Source organism: Dendrobates tinctorius, unplaced genomic scaffold, assembly GCF_039654945.1.
Source record: "Dendrobates tinctorius isolate UK_male_01 unplaced genomic scaffold, ASM3965494v1 ptg000111l, whole genome shotgun sequence".
Taxonomy (NCBI): Eukaryota; Metazoa; Chordata; class Amphibia; order Anura; family Dendrobatidae; genus Dendrobates; species Dendrobates tinctorius.
In genome coordinates, this window is record NW_027361779.1 from 10958303 (window position 1) to 10975995 (window position 17693).

At 43.5% G+C, this 17693-nt stretch overlaps 1 protein-coding gene across 3 annotated transcripts in view; it reads left to right on the top strand.

Moving 5' to 3' along the window:
- The window catches only part of USP45 (ubiquitin specific peptidase 45), a 234746-nt gene that overhangs the window by 126081 nt on the left and 90972 nt on the right, over positions 1–17693 (top strand). For all 3 annotated transcript variants that reach the window (XM_073589507.1, XM_073589508.1, XM_073589506.1), the window contains one exon: positions 1161–1291. In XM_073589507.1, the coding sequence (XP_073445608.1) occupies positions 1161–1291 (131 nt within the window). The remainder of the gene's footprint in view (positions 1–1160; positions 1292–17693) is intronic.

Below are 17693 nucleotides of genomic sequence, written 5' to 3' on the forward strand. Positions count from 1 at the left end.
TTGATTATGTTATGCACCATGGAAAAAGGAACATCAAAATCTCTGAAGATGGACTTGTAAGCCTGAGATTGTTGATATTTTTCAACAATTTTGGTTCTCAAGTCCTCAGTTCTCTTCTCTTTCTGTTCACCATGCTTACTGTGGAATACACTGACACATAATGCAAAGATTGAGTCAACATCTCCCCTTTTTAACTTGTTTCAAGTGTGTTATTCATATTGTCCATACCAGTTACTTGCCACAGGTGAGTTTGAATGAGTATCACAAGCTTGAAACAAAGTTGTTAACCCACAATTTTGGTATAGGTGCCAACAATTTTGTCAGGCCTGTTTTGGGGGTTTTGTGTGAAATTATGCAAAACACAAGCCGCGGAGACACCATCACATGTTTCTCAACGCAAGCAATGACTAGCCAGGTCTTTCCCCGGGAAGGAACAACCACGGGAAGGGCAGTCTCCAAGGAAGGAAACCACCTATACCAAAGCATGGTATCCATCCATAGACAGCTGTTTTGGGGTATTGCCCCTCATCAGTGTGGAGTAGGAAACTGGCTAGTTTCTGATGAGGGGCAATACCTCGAAACAGCTGTCTGTGGATGGGTACCATGTTTTGGTATACGTGGTTTCCTTCATTGGAGACTGCCCTTCCCGTGGTTGTTCCTTCCTTGGGAAAGACCTGGCTAGTTATTGCTTGCGTTGAGAAACATGTGATGGTGTCTCCGCGGCTTGTGTTTTGCATGTTTTTGCATATTTCCCATAAGGGATGGGGGCATTGCTCTAGAATCACTGCATTGAGAAACATGTGATGGTGTCTCCGCAGTGTTGGATGTTGATCTCCATGAGTTCATTCATCCTCATTTTTCACGTTGTGTAAAATTATGTCCAAATTGCCTTTTTTCCCCCTGTTTTCTGTGTTGTTCCAAAGGAACAAAGGAAATAAACATGTATAACAAAACATGTAATTGCAATAATTTTTTGGGGAAATACTGCCTTTTCAGGAACAATTTCAAGGGTGCCAACACATTATCGACCATGACTATCGATCGATCAATATATGAATCAGAGCAAAAGTACAGTAATTAGCATTCCCTTCTCCGTGCGCGTCAGATATACCAACAAAATATTCACTACAGTGTGTTCTAATAATATTTTTCCCCTTCAGGATCCGTTAGTGATCACCCTCCCTAATCCTGGTCCTCTCACATCAGCAGTGATCTTATTCTTGCACAGTATGAAGCAGCCTGGAAAAGAACACTTGACTCCCAAAATGCTCTTCAGCCAGCTCTGCCAAAAGTAAGTAATTATGTAAAGAGCATTTCCACCCACATATCTTACGAGCATCATCTGAGTATACATACATGATTAGTAGCAGATAATGAAATATGCTGTGAAACGGGCTTCAGGCCTCTCTAAAAATAATTTACAAGTTGTTCCTTCTGCTTACAACTAAGTTTGGTTTCTGTTGAGAGAGTGTATGTAAAAATGGAGTTGGGGCCCACTTTTCCTGTACTACAGACCAACAGGCTGTGCCGACTTAGGCCTCTTTCACACATCAGGTTTTCTGCTTCAGGCGCGATCCGGCGCTTTTGACTAAAACCGGATCCGTCGAAATGCAATGCCGGATCCGGTTTCCCCCCCATTGACTTGCATTAGAGCCGGATCGAGCCGGATGGCCATGCGTTTCATCCGATTTTCGCCGGATCCGGCAATGTGACGCGATCCGGCGTCTGGAAAAAACGGTGACTGTAACGTTTTTTGTATCCGTCGAAAAAGCCGGACACGCCGGATCCGGCGTGTCCAGCTTTTTCATACAATGAAAGCCTATAAGCGCCGCAATGCGCCGGATCCGGCGGCCGGATCCGGTTTCTTTGGTCTGAGCATGCTCAGTAGCTCTGCCCACAGGACATATATAAAAGCAAGACAATGGGACCCTCAGCCACACCCAACATGCCACCCAAGCCAAGAACCAGGAGCAGGAGAAGGCAGCAGACATCTGCAGCAGCAGCACCATCAGCACCACCCCAAATGGAGCAGCATGCTGAACAACGGGAGGGGAGTCCAGCAGCAGATGAGAGACGGTAATTATCAAATCCCCCATTCCTCCAAACTAGGGCTATGGAATATCAAGATATTCATTGGCCCTTTGTTTCTCTTTATTCAACAGCCGCCCAATAGATGCAGCAGCAGCAGCAGCAATGGCAGCAGCAGAAACACCACCCACAGCCATGGAGTCTGGCCATGAGGAAGACAGCACATCTTCTGGGAGCCCTCCCTCGCATCGTCAGCGTTTGACGGTAAGTTTTTATTTCCAAAATCCATCATCTCTGTAATATATGTGTATTCATTGCCTTTTATTTCAAAACAGGAATCACAAGATGAAGAGGAGCTCCCAGAAGAAGAAGGAAGGGGTGGACAGACACTTGGAGTGGGCTCACAATTGGTAAGTTTTTTGCATCAAACGCAGAAACACAACATCACACTACACACAACACATAGAAAACAATGTTCTGCAGACCACACACAGCAAACAAATGCCTACATCCAAAGACATAACATTTTTTGTTTTCTTCTCTAGTCTTCCCAATCTGGTGCTCGGCCAAGAGGTCCTCGCAGTGCCTCCCAGGGTCGTCGGCGACAGCAACGCGGCGGTCACCAGCGTGTAAGTATAAATATTTTTGCTTTGTTTTTTTTGCACTTTTTATTTCATTTCTTTTGTGGAGGCTAATTATGTTATTTTTGTCTTTTTCTTTAACAGCCTTCACAGCATGCTCCCGACTCTGACGGTGAGGATGGAGGGATTGATGTGGACCGCCTCATCGATCTCGTCAGAGAAAGGGAGCCGCTCTGGAATATGGCTGACCGACGCCACGCTGACCTGATCGTTACCCGACGACTCTGGGAGGAAATCTGTTCGCTCCTTGTGGACCGCTGGGAGGACCTGGAAGCTCTGGCCCAGATTAAAGAGCGTAAGTATATACAGTACCGGTTGCTTGATTTAAACCAGTGTTTCCCGAACTCCAGTCCTCGTGGTCCCCACGGATCATGTGTTCAGGATTTCTATTTACTTTGGAAATCCTGAAAACATGACCCCTGGGGACCATGAGGACTGGAGTTTGGGAAACACTGATGTTGTATACTAACCACTTTGTCCTTTCTCGTTTCAGGGGAGAGAATTGTGAAGCGGTGGCGGTCTGTGAGGGATCGTTTCAAGAAGGAGTTCAATAAAGAGATGCGGGCCCCGAGTGGATCTGGAGGACGCAGGAGCAAGTACAAGTACGCACGAGCCCTGTCGTTCCTCCGGGAGACAATGCTCACCAGAAGGTAAATATTACACACCACATGTGACAAAAAAATGTTTAGATGTAACTTTTTTTTTTCAGCCAGGGCCATACCATGTCACTATTTTAATTGTTTTTTTTTCTCTTTATTCCACAGCACGGTGAGCAGCACTCGGGAGCCTGCACGATTGGACCCTTCTGAGGCGATCCCTGAGGAGACCGGCACCGAGGGACACTTCGACCGCCCCGGTACATCTGCACCTTCCCAGCCTTCCCACACATTCGACCCATCTGTCCCATCCACCAGCACAGGAGCATCGTGGCCGCCTACATTACATGAAGCTGCTGGTGAGGAGATCGCTTTCCCTTTACCCCACCCTTCTGCCCCTGCCACCTCTAGTACACCTGCGGGTACTGGGCGGCAGCGGCAGAGGGGTCAGGAAAAGACTTATGCGCCAGAGTTCTTGCATCTGAATGTATCTTTCCAGAACTGTCTAAAAGTCTTGTCAGAGCAAATCTCCGCAGGCTATCAGCAGATCAACTCCAGCATTCTGGAGGTGAAGACACTTCTGCAAACCATGCATTCAGAAGCAAGATCTTCGCCAAACCACACCTTTTTCAGGTCTGTTGTGGAGCGCATGGAAACGCTCTCTCCTGCCCAGCAGATGCATGTAATGCATTCATGCCACGCTGCTCTCCAGCAAGTTACCTCTCAACCTCCTCCTCCCACCACAGTAGTTCCTCCACCTGCACCCCCTCCAGCCACTTTCCATCCTCCCCCTCCTATTACATCTACACCCCCTCCAGCCACTTTCCATCCTCCCCCTCCTATTACATCTACACCCCCTCCAGCCACTTTCCATCCTCCCCCTCCTATTACATACCATCCACCTCCCCAGCACCATCCACCTCCCCAGCACCATCCACCTCCCCAGCACCATCCACCTCCCCAGCACCATCCACCTCCCCAGCACCATCCACCTCCCCAGCACCATCCACCTCCCCAGCACCATCCACCTCCCCAGCACCATCCACCTCCCCAGCACCATCCACCTCCCCAGCACCATCCACCTCCCCAGCACCATCCACCTCCCCAGCACCATCCACCTCCCCAGCACCAGCAACCTCCCCAGCACCAGCAACCTCCCCAGCACCAGCAACCTCCCCAGCACCAGCAACCTCCCCAGCACCAGCAACCTCCCCAGCACCAGCAACCTCCCCAGCACCAGCAACCTCCCCAGCACCAGCAACCTCCCCAGTACCAGCAACCTCCCCAGTACCAGCAACCTCCCCAGTACCTGCAACCTCCCCAGTACCTGCAACCTCCCCAGTACCAGCAACCTCCCCAGTACCAGACATCTCCCCACTTCCAGCAACCTGCCCCGTACCAGACATCTCCCCACTTCCAGCAACCTGCCCCGTACCAGACATCTCCCCACTTCCAGCAATCTGCCCCGTACCAGACATCTCCCCACTTCCAGCAACCTGCCCCGTACCAAACTCCTTCCCCATACAACTTGCCATCAACATCATCTGCTCCTACAGTCCCTGCCCAACCCTCCACCCCACCACCTCTTCTGCTTCCCACATGTCCACCCATTCTGTAGTTTTTTCCACACCTTCACCTCTAACTGTTCCTTCCCCACCACGATCCCAGTCCTCTCTCCACACTCCCAGTGTCGAAGTGTCCCGCTTCCCCTACAGCAGTATTTCCACCACACACTACACAGATTTATAATGTGTGTATTTAAATAAAAATGACCAGTTTTATGGTTTCAAAGCTTTATTAAACAAGTTTATTAAAATTTTAAAAAAGTTTACTAAAAAAAACATTTTTCAATAAAAGTTAAATTATTTTACACTGGTTGTCTGTCATTTCTTTCTGCGGCGAAAAAGGTTAAATACAGGGTATTTAAAAGGTGAAATGGTATTCAAAACTAGGTATATAACTGTGGGTAAATTTTAGCTTTTTGCCACAGTTGTGTTCCTGGTTGTGTTTGAAGCAAAGTATTTCACCTAAAAAGTTGTGTTTATTGTTGGTGATTTCATAACAATGTACACAACTTTTGTTAAAAGGTGAAATACTTTGCATAAAACACAACCAGGTACACACCTGTGGCCTAAAGCTAAAAATAGAGACCATGACAAGATAGCCAACTTTGGTTGGCAAAGGTATATACTGTTGGTACAGAAGGTACACAAGTTTGGTTGGGCACAAATCTTTCACACTCTGTCATCCTGCCAGTGTACTCTGCCTTGAGGTGACATAAAGTATAGTGCAAAATTGTCCCTCATTACTGAAACCGTCACAGAACTTCTAGTGGTAATGTCATGGTAATCTTGCAAGGTGGTTTCTTCAGAGGTGTCCTCAATGGAAATGGGTTCCTTGCAGATAACAAAATTGTGGAGTACCACGCACGCTTTGATCACCTCGTCCACAGTTTCTGTCTTGAGGTTGATCGCAGTCAATAGGACCCGCCATTTGGCTGTCAGAATACCAAAGGTACATTCAACCATTCTTCTTGCTCTTGTGAGGCGGTAATTAAAAATGCGTTTTGGTCTTGTCAATCCTCTGCTAGAGTACGGTTTCAAAAGGTGTTCTGACAGCTGCAAGGCTTCATCCCCTACACAGACAAATGGCATAGGTGGACCAGATGTTTGCGGCAGCGGTCTAGGTGGTGGGAACTGGAAGGTGTTTCCATACAGTTTACGCCCCATGGCAGACAGTTTGAAAACTTGAGAGTCATTGGAGCGGCCATAGGCCCCAATATCAACCGCAATAAATTTGTATTCCGCGTCAGCGATGGCCATGAGGACAATTGAAAAATATTTCTTGTAATTGAAATATTCCGATCCCGATCCAGCTGGCTTTACAATGCGGATATGTTTCCCGTCCACAGCGCCCAAGCAGTTGGGAAACTGACATATCTGTTGAAAATTGTCAGCAATTTCAATCCACCTCTCTGTTGTGGGCTCTGGTAAAAACTCTTCAGCTAAGGAGTCCCACAGTGCACGGCATGTGTACTTCACTATTCCAGATATGGTGGAAATCCCGAGTCTGTACTGGAAATGCAGTGACGAAAGGAATTCTCCAGTTGCAAGAAATCTGTGGGGAATTAAAAAACAATAAATTAGTTTTAAATCACAGCATTACATACCAAAACTGAGCTATAACACTACAACACAACACTACAGATACAAACTACCACCAACAAGATTGCAGTGAAAGTGTGCTCTGATGCGATCACATCCAATAAATGTGGCTTACCTTAAAGTCACCATCAGACGCTCTGCGGGTGAAACAGAGAAGCGGCAATAGGTGTCCGCTTTTCTTATGAGGTGTGCAATGCGCTCCACCAAGTAATCAAAATTCTCCATTTTCATCCTAACATATCCAAAAAATGTATCCGGGTTTCGTCGAAGGTCCATGCAGAGTGTAGAATAGACCCCACGCGTCATTCTCTTGGCTGTGATGGGGTGGATCCACAAACGTCGTCTACGATGCCTGATGCGCTGCTGTCTCGCTCTCTCCTTCTCCAGAACAATCACCCTCAAACGATTCGCCTCCGCTATAAAATCCGCCAAATTCTTCAAAATATTTCCAATGACAACATCCATCTTCGCCAGTAACTTGCTCTTCTCTCCAACCTGCACTTTCTCCTCTACAACCTGTCAAAGAAGGGCTGTAGGAACATGCTATATATAGTTTTCCAGTAGCCAATCCCGTTCGGAAGGCCACAAGGGTCAATTTTAAAAACCGGATCCGGCGTAATCCGTCGAAAAACGGATAGAAAAACGGATGAACCGGATGAGATGGATCCGGTTTTGCCTGTCAAGAAAAAGACGGATCCGGCAGAAAACCGGATCCGTCACATCCGGTTTTACGAAACATTTGCCGGATCCGGCGTTCCGGCACGACGCCGGATCGCGCCTGACGCCGAAAACCTGTAGTGTGAAAGTAGCCTTAGGGTCTAGTTATGCAGCAGGTTTAGACTAAGTTCACACTGGGCGTTTTTTTATGCTAATTTTCGGCTGCCTTTTTAAAGGACCAACAAAGCCTATAAGATTTCAGAAATCTCATGCACACACAGTTTGTTTGTTTTTTTTGTCATCAGTATTTTGTGCTTTGCTTGTTTTTTTTTTGTTTTTTGTTTTTTTTTTAGATCTAGAGCTTCTCACTTCTTTCAACGTTTTTTTCAGTGTTTTTCACTAATTGACTTAAATGGGTGGTTTTGCACCGTTTTTTATGTTGAAATCTCATTCTTTGTAATATGACTAAACTTTTTCAGCATGCACAAGAGCCAAATCTAGGACGCCAAAATCACTGCAAAAAAGCATAATAGATGCAAGAAAAAAAACAAAACAAAGAAAACATGTTTGTTTTTCTGCAGCTTCTTTCCTGCCAACAGATCAGATTTGGTGCTTGAGTTTGTAGAAGCCCAAACTTTCATATCATGCAGTGCAGTACTTCGGCTCTGACTCTACAAAGGTATAATAGATGTGGGAAAATAGCAGCTTTGTGAGCCATTATGAGAATCTGTTGGAATCCCATGAAAATATCATGGGGGGGGGGGTGACATTGGGAGCCCCTTCCACCTCTCCACTATTGACAGCATAGTCATAGCTTTGATCCTGTAAGGAGCAGGGTTAGGCGTTACAGCACTGATACTTGACACTGATCTCACAGGTGCACTGACCGAATATGGCAGATCAGTCTGACAATATAAGTCATAGATGTACTAATAAAAAAAAAAGGAACCAATTAACTCTTTCAAGGATGGTTCCCCAAAGGTAATATAAGCCAAGGTGAACTACTTACTCTAATGGCAAATGGTTATGGTACATAATCCAACTAGCCATTGGACCCTGGATCATTTATTCTTGTGGCGTGACTACAGAGTTGGTGTATGTGAAATATTGAACAGACCAAATAAAGTGTCACATGACACTAGATCCATCCTGCCGAACCATGAGGAACATGAACTAGAGCCTGGCTACACGATTGCACCAGGTATATTTCTTTTCCAAACATTTTATTATTATATTATAATAATGATAACATAGTAGACTCATTGTCTGCATAATGTGGGAGAGGGGTGGGGGGGGGGGGGGGAAGGGAAGGGATCGAGGAAAGAGGGAAGGGGAAACAAATCAGAGAACTTTGGTTCATGGTCAATACCATGTTCAAAGAATAACATAAGAACAATAATACAAACAATTAGTTCAAGTGAGTAATTGGCACATGATATACAATACACAATACCAAAATCTGGCTTTTAATTAAAGAGTTTCCTATGTAATGGGTGTAGGAAAGATGTGATCCCACTTAGACAATTTGGTATAAAACTTTGAAAAATGATCATTAGCCAGAGCAAATTTAAGTTCGTATGCTCGGTGTTGAGCCATGATATCTATGATGTGTTGAAGACTAGGAAGTGTATGACTCTTCCAATGATACGCAATAGTGTTTTTTACAACTAAACATAAATGTACAATTAATGTTTTGACTTCTAAGTCCAGACTATCCAGCTCTAGAGAGAGCAATGCCGACTGTGGAGAGAGAACGAAGGTTTTACCATATATTTTGTGTATAACAGAGGAGACCTGCGACCACAGGGATTGGGTCACAGGGCAACTCCAAAACATGTGTAACAAGTCACCTCTTTTGCCGCAGTTTCTCCAGCAAAGTGGTGACCTGTCGGGATCGAAATGAGCCAAACGAACTGGCGTAAAGTACCATCTGGAGAGCACCTTAAAATAGGTATCTTGTAAAGTCATGGAAAGGGTCGAGGCATAGGATAAGGACAATGCATCTTCCCAACTTTCTGCTGAAAAGGATGCCTTGACTTCTTTCTCCCATGTTAGCATATATGAATCTTTTGTGAGAGAGGAGTCCTGGTTAAAACTGTCATATATAAACTTGTAGCTCCAGAATATTGTGTGGCCTACATTACTCAGGATTTTAACAGAAGGTTCGAAAATTTCGGTCTTTTCTGTAAGAAATCTAATATAGTGTCCTTTAATATTTGATATTCCATAAACATAGACCAAGGTACTTTGTGTTTGGATTTTAAGTCACTAAAGGGTGACATTTTTCTGCCGTCGGAGATGTCCCCCAGTTTTTTAATTCCAAATTCAGACCACCTTACAGGGAGATCTAGTTTCATTATTGAGTATACTAGTGTAAGAGGTAAGGATTTCAGGATCATCTTTTTAGCGGTTCCTCTCTTTGGAGTGGAGAGTTTCTTCCAAGCCTAAGAGAGAGCCTGAAAGATTGGATGTGCTGTACAGTCAAATGTACGGTTAAAGATGGTATTTGAGATAATGACCCTTGGATGCTTGTTATTATTAAGCTCAATCTCTAAATCCAACCATGCTGGTGGATTTTCTTGATTGAACCATTGAGAACTTTGTTTTAATAGTGTTGTATGGTAGTGAGCCGAAATGCTCGGTATTCCCATTCCTTCATTCAATTTCTTTTTATACAAGGCTTTATTAGATGTCCTTGGTTTTTTGTTTAGCCAAATAAAATTATTTAGTATAGTTTGGAGATTTGTCAATTGAATAGTTGGAAACGGGAGGGGTAAGCACCTCAGGACGTACAGTACCTTCGGGAGTACAAATATTTTGACAGTGAAATTCCTACCCCACCATGATAGGTCCCTGTCTCTAAAAATAGAGCAGTCTTTTTCAACGACTTCTGTTAATCTTTTTATATTGTCTTGTACTGTATCACATAGGTTTTTATTTAAAATTATTCCCAGGTATTCAATATTTTTAGTTTGCCAATTGAGGGATGAGATAGATTTAATTGAATTTATTTGTTGGTTGCTAAGGTTAAGGGGGAGAATGTTGGATTTGCTTTCATTTATTTTGAAATTGGAGCAGGCCGAAAATTTTTTCAATTCCTCTAAGGCTTCTGGAATAGAATTATCAGGGTCCGTGAGGGTCAGAATAACGTCGTCATCAAATAAATTTAGTTTGTGCTGACGATTTTTTGTTATCAGCCCTTTTATCTTATCGTTTTGCCTGATGTGTTCAGCCATTGGCTCCATCGCTAAAATAAACAAAAGGGGGGATAATGGGCAGCCTTGTCTGGTGCCATTCGTGATTGGAAAGACATCAGAAACGTGGTTGCTGGAAACAATCTTAGCTATTGGGTTTGAGTACAAGGCCATTATTGAGGTAATTAAATTATTGTTAAAACCGAATTTACGTAAGGTTTGTTCAAGGAAGACCCATCCCAGGCGGTCAAAGGCCTTTTCCGCATCCAAAGAAATAAAGGCTGTAGGAGTTTTTGTAAGAGCAACCATTCTCAATGAATGATGACCCTTCTCGTAGCATCTGGTGGTTGTCTTCCCCTACCAAACCCCATCTGATCATTTCCAATTAGAGAGGGCAAAATTGTACTCAGTCTGCTAGCAATTATTTTCGAATATATTTTTAGGTCCGTATTTATTAAAGAAATGGGCATATAACTACCTACTTTTTCAGGATCTCCTTTTGGCTTTGGAATGAGTGTTATTGACACTTCCAGCATTTCTGTTGGAAATGAACCATGTTTTGCTGCCCAATTGAAGGTATCTGCTAGATGAGGGGAGAGTATATTGTTAAATGCTTTGTAATAAGCTTTCCCGAAGCCATCAGGACCGAGTGATTTTAGTAGAGGAAGTCGTAATATGGTGTCTTCAATCTCATTTTTAGAGAATTGGGGAAGTTAGGAAATTGAGGTCATCTGGCGAAAGAGTTGGGAGATTGATTGATGCTAAATATGACTCAATATCCGTCTTTGATGATTGGGGATGTTGTGGGTTTAATTTTAGAATATATAACTTTTGATAATATTTAAAAAATTCTTGAACTATATCCTGTGGGTGAGAGAGAATGGAGTTGTTATCGGTAATTAATCTGTTCTGTTATGAATTTGCTTCTTTTTTATGCGATTTGTCATGTACCTTGTTGCTTTATTGAGGGAAGTATAGTATTTATAACGTGAAGTTTTGATGGCAGCATCATATGAAGAGAAGAGTAGATTTCTAAGACGTCGGAGGTTTAGTAGCTCTGTTTGTATGAAGGTAGAGGATGATAGGAGTTTTAATTGAGCTTTTTCCTTGTCTCTAATTATGTCCTGTATTTCTTTAACCTTGGTTCTATTTTCTTTTTTTACTTTGGATGATATGCCGATAATCACTCCTCTGAGCACTGCCTCCGGGAGCATGGACGCCGGAAAGATGGCCGCCGGTCCGGGGACGGCGCATGCGCGGGATCAGATCTCGTCCCGAGATCTCGGGGGACGAGATTCAAATCTCGGCAACGAGATCTCATCCCCCGAGATCTCGTGACGAGATCTGAAGCTGCGCATGCGCCATCCCCGGACCGGCGGCCATCTTCCCGGCGTCTATGCTCCCGGAGGTCACCGCAACATGGCGGCGGCCAGCAAAGGAACTGCGGGGGCCTCCGGGCTGCGAAGAAATGTCGGCGGAGCCGCCGCCCCTGCACCGGAGCGCAGCCCGCTGCCACCACCGCAGAGCCCCGCCCGCTGCCACCAGCCACCAGGTTAGTACCGTGTATTGCGACCATAAGACGCACCCCCCACTTTCCCCAAAAAATTTTTGGGAAAAAAGTGCGTCTTATGGTCGGAAAAATACGCTAAATTGGAATTGCATTTCCATAATTGTCTATTGTTCAGTAGGGGACCTAACGTTAGTTCTCCTGTGACTGGAGCATGATCGGATATTGATCTATCTCCTATAGTTACCTTGTTAACCCCTTAAGCCCCAAGGGTGGTTTGCACGTTAATGACCGGGCCATTTTTTACAATTCTGACCACTGTCCCTTTATGAGGTAATAACTCTGAAACGCTTCCATGGATCCCAGTGATTCTGACATTGTTTTCTCGTGACATATTGTACTTCATGTTAGTGGTAAAATTTCATTCAAATAACTTGGGTTTGTTTGTGAAAAAAACGGAAATTTGGCAAAAATTTTGAAAATTTCGCAATTTTCCAACTTTGAATTTTTATGCCCTTAAATCACAGAGATACGGCACACAAAAAACTTGATAAGTAACATTTCCCTCATGTTTACTTTACATCAGCACAATTTTGGAACCAAAATTTTTTTTTGTTAGGAAGTTATAAGGGTTAAAATTTGACCAGCGATTTCTCATTTTTGCAACACCATTTTATTTTTACGGACCACATCACATTTGAAGCCACTTTGAGGGGTCTATATGATAGAAAATACCCAAAAGTGACACCATTCTAAAAACTGCACCCCTTAAGGTGCTCAAAACCACATTCAAAAAGTTTATTAACCATTTAGGTGCGTCACAGGAATTTTTTTAATATTTAAAAAAAAATGAACATTTAACTTTTTTTCACAAAAAAATACTTCAGGTTCAATTTTTTTTTATTTTACCAAGGGTAACAGGAGAAATTGGACTGCAAAATTTATTGTGCAATTTGTCCTGAGTATGCTGATACCTGATATGTGGGGGGGAACCACTGTTTCGGCGCATGGCTGAGCTCAGTAGGGAAGGAGCGCCGTTTGACTTTTTCAATGCAAAATTGGCTGGAATTCTGATCAGACGCCATGTCACGTTTGGAGAGCCCCTGATGTACCTAAACAGTGGAAACCCCCCATAAGTGACCCCGTTTTGGAAACTAGACCGCCCCCCAAGGAACTTATCTAGATATGTGGTGAGAACTTTGAACCCACAAGGGCTTCACAGAAGTTTATAACGTACAGCAGTACAATTAAAAAATCATATTTTTTCCACAAAAATGATCTTTTCACCCCCAATTTTTATTTTCCCAAGGGTAACAGGACCCTAAAAGTTATTGTGCAATTTGTCCTGAGTACGCTGATACCCCACATGTAAACCACTATTTGGGCGCATGGCAGAGCTCGGAAGGGATGCAGCGCCATTTGACGTTTTTGGCTGGAATTGAGATCGGACACCATGTCGCGATTGGAAAACCCCTGATGTACCAAAGCAGTGGAAACCCCCCACAAATGACACCACTTTGGAAACTAAAACAAGAAAAATTATAGCCAGCTCACCCAGTTAGACGTCCTTAGTGTTTCTGCTCACTGCCAGGAAGCCGTACGGAGTTGTAATGGGAGAGGCACACCCATGTTGCAATAGAAACAATCTTTTTCTTCTGACCCCCTGTATATATTTGGGTTTCTGCCACATGGAACTATTTTAAAAGATAAAAATAACATGGATTTTATGGCCAAGTAGGAAGCATCCGCTGGAATTATTGCTGTTACTTTGGAAACTAGACCCCCCCAAGGAACTTATCTAGATGTGTGGTGAGAACTTTGACCCCTCCAGTGCTTCACAGAAGTTTATAACGCCCGGGCGTGAAAATAAAAAGATCGTATTTTTTCCACAAACATGATCTTTTTGTCACCAATTTTTTTATTTTCCCAAGGGTAACAGGAGAAATTGGACCCCAAAAATTGTTGTCCAATTTGTCCTGAGTGCGCTGACACCCCATATGTGGGAGAAAACTACTGTATGGGCACACGTCGGGGCTCGAAAGGGAAGTAGTGACGTCTTGGAATGCAGACTTTGATGGAATGGTCTGCGGGTGTCATGTTGCTTTTGGAGAGCACCTGATGTACCTAAACAGTGACCCCATTTTGGAAACTAGACCCCTAAGGAACTTATCTAGATGTGTGGTGAGCACTTTGAACCCCCAAGTGCTTCACAGAAGTTTATAACGCCCGGGCGTGAAAATAAAAAGATCATTTTTTCCCACAAAAATGATATTTTTGCCCCCAATTTTTTATTTTCCTAAGGGTAACAGGAGAAATTGGACCCCAAAAGTTGTTTTGCAATTTGTCCTGAGTAGGCTGATACGCCATATGTGGGGGTAAAACACTGTTTGGGCGCATGGCAGAGCTTGGAAGGGAAGTAGCACCATTTGACTTTTTCAACTCCGAATTGGCTGGAATTGAGATCAGACGCCATGTTGCATTTGGAGAGCACCTGATGTGCCCAAACAGTGGAAACCCCCAATTCTAACTCCAACCTTAACCCCAACACTCCCCTAACCCTAATCTCAGCCCTAGCCCTGGCCCTAACCCTAGCCCTAATGGGAAAATGGAAATAAATACATTTTCTTCTAATTTTATTATTTTCCCCTAACTAAGGGGGTGATAACGGGGGGTTTGATTTACTATTTATGGCGGTTTTTATGTTTGGCAGCTGTTGCACGCTAAAAGACGCTTTTTATTGTAAAAATAGTTTTTGCATCACCACATATTGAGAGCTATAATTTTTCCGTATTTTGACCCACCGAGTCATGTGAGGTATTATTTTTTGCGAGACGAGTTGACGTTTTTATTGGTACCATTTTCGGGCACGTGACATTTTTTGATCGCTTTTTATTTCGATTTTTGGGACGCAGAATGAACAAAAACCAGCGTTTCATGAATTTCTTTTGGGGGGTGCGTTTACACCGTTCTGCGTGCGATAAAATTGATAAAGTGGTTTTATTCTTCGGGTCAGTACGGTTACAGCAATACCTCATTTATGTAGGTTTTTTATGTTTTGTCGGTTTTATGCAATGAAAACTATTTTATATAAAAAATAATTATTTTTGCATCGCTTTATTCTGCGAGCTATAATTTTTTTATTTTTTCGCTGATGATGCTGTTTGGCGGCTCGTTTTTTGCGGGACAAGATGACGTTTTCAGCAGTACCATGGATATTTATATGCGTCTTTATCGCGCGTTATTGCACTTTTTGTTTGGCGGTATGATAATAAATCATTATTTTTTGCTTCGTTTTTTATTTTTTAAGGGGTTCGCTAAAGGGGTTAACTAATGGGACAGTTTTATAGGGCAGGTCATTACGGACGTGGCGATAACAAATATGTGTACTTTTATTGCTTTTTTTTTTTTTAATTTCCAAAAAATGAATTTAGTGGGGGAATATTTTTTTTTTTCTAATTTATTTGGCGATTTTTTTTTTTTCGTAATTATTTTAACATTTTTTTTTTTTTTTTTTTACTTTATTACATTGTCCCAGGTGGGACATCACTGTCCTGTGACAGATCGCTGATCTGTCACATCACAGATCACTGTGACAGATCAGCGATCTGTCACAGGCACTGCTGCAGACTTCCTCATGCCTGTGCTTTGCAGGCACTGAGGAAGCCGGCTCCCTACAGGGAAGGAGCCCCTCACAGCAGCGCTGCACATTGCGCTACATTGGGGGGCTCAGGGAAGCACGGAGGGAGCCCCCTCCCTGCCGATGCTTCCCTTTAACCCCCGGTACACCGCGATCGTGTTTGATCGCGGTGTACAAGGGGTTAACGTGTCGGGGGCGGTCTGTGACCGCCCCTGACACATTGTGCCTGGTGTCAGCTGTGATAATCAGCTGACACCCGGCCGCGATCAGCGGCGCTCACCATGTGGGCGCCGCTGATCGCTATGACGTACTATCCCGTCCCTGGGAATTAAGTCCCAGGGCACATGGACTGGATAGTACGTCTCATGGCAGAAAGGGGTTAAACTTTTGAAGAGAAAAACTGTCAGCGATTATCAGATCTATCCTTGAGGCAGTCTGGTGGACATCTGAAAAATAACTGAACTCTATTGACGAGGTATTTATGCACCTGAATACGTCATAGAGTTCATTTCTGAAAAGCCAGTCGTTCAAGTTACAGGCTTCAGTTCTTGTTTGCGAGGAGGAGTTCACCAGCCTGTCGGGAACCACATTGAAGTCTCCTAGCATCAGTAGCACACCTTTTCTCACCAAAGACCGTTTTCTCTGCAACTTATTGAGGAACCTAATTTGTTGACGGTTCGGGGCGTAAATATTTACTATGGTGGATAACTGGTCATTTATATTACATACCAGGATGTGGTATCTGCCCATGTCGTCTTTATACTCCTCTAGGAATTTTTAATAATTGTAAGGACTCCTGCCGCCGCCTTCTTGTTATTAGATTCATATATATGGGGGAACCCATTGTCGTGAAAATATGGATGGTTACCGTCCAGAAACTTCGTCTCCTGGACTCAAATAATGTCAGCCTTTGACTTCTTAAGCTCTCTCCAGAGTTGGAACCTCTTATGGGGGCTATTTAGCCCTCTTACATTGTACGTGATAAGTTTGATACTCATCTATACAGCTATCACAAGTATGTGACAAAGATATCAGCCAGATAGCTGAGTATTAAAGTGTCGATATGACCAATCACTCAAGAACTTGTCCTGTAGGAAATTTAATAACCTTAATAAACAACAACCAACTTCAAGCACGGAGTGCACCAAACAGTATACTTATAGCATAAACAATGAATTTAGGGGCCTACAGTACTGTAGTCTCGAACCAGAAGAACTGTGTAAAGCTCTCCAATAGGTGCCTTGCTCAGAAGAAAGGTACTTCTAACCTAATGGGGGTATAATACGTGGTTGGGAATTTTTAGGTAGAACCTCATTGTTGAGGTAAAGCAAGCCAGGTGTGCTTGATGTAAGCAAAACCTATGTAAGTGAGTAAACTATTCATCTATTGTCCCTGGAGTGGGAAGGCTCAGCCAGAGATCTCAGGAAGTTTGCCCCTTCTTCCGGGGAGAATATTGGTATAGTTTTACCCCTGAAGTGGATTAGTAACTTAAGGGGAAAACCCCATGTGTAATGGATCTCTTTATCCCTAAGGGCTGCAGTGATTTTGTGGAAGGACCTCCGTAGATCCAGTGTTTCCTTGGATAAATCTGCAAATATCTTTAGACCTTGAAAGGGTTCTGGGAAGGTCTTCTCTGACTTTAGGTATTGCTGAATTTTCTCTTTTGTTTTGAAGAAATGAATCCGAAGGATTGTATCCCTAGGAGATTCAATTGGGATCCCTGATGGACGTGGTAGCCTATGGATCCTATCATCAATTCAGATTCCGTGAGTGATGGAATAGCTTTTTGAAAAATGGATTTTACATGGGCAGCTAGATTTTCTTGTGCAATGTCCTCAAGTATGCCACGTATTTTAAGATTATTGCGGTGACTTCTGTCCTCTAAGTCCGCCAGTTTCGTTCTAAGTTTTTGCATTTCTGAGGACAGGTATTCAATGTCAACTGTAGAGTCTGTGGCTTTGTGTTCTAGTCTTACAATTCGTTTTTCTTGTTCTGCAAGTGTCATTTCGAATTTGGCCAATGCTCTATCCATTTTGTTTTCGTGTTTATTAAAATGAAGCTCAAATTTCTTATCAATATTATCCGTTAGTTTATTTAGGAGATGTTCAGTGTTATCAATAGAGAGGGTTTGACCAGCTTTGGACGCAGAGAGAGGTGGGAAATTTGAGTTATAGTCTTTCTGGGGAGCGTCCAGTCTAGGCTTATTTTTAGCTGGACTAATATTAGGGGAGTAATCGCTTGAATCCTCATCCTCTTCTGAGGCTTCTCT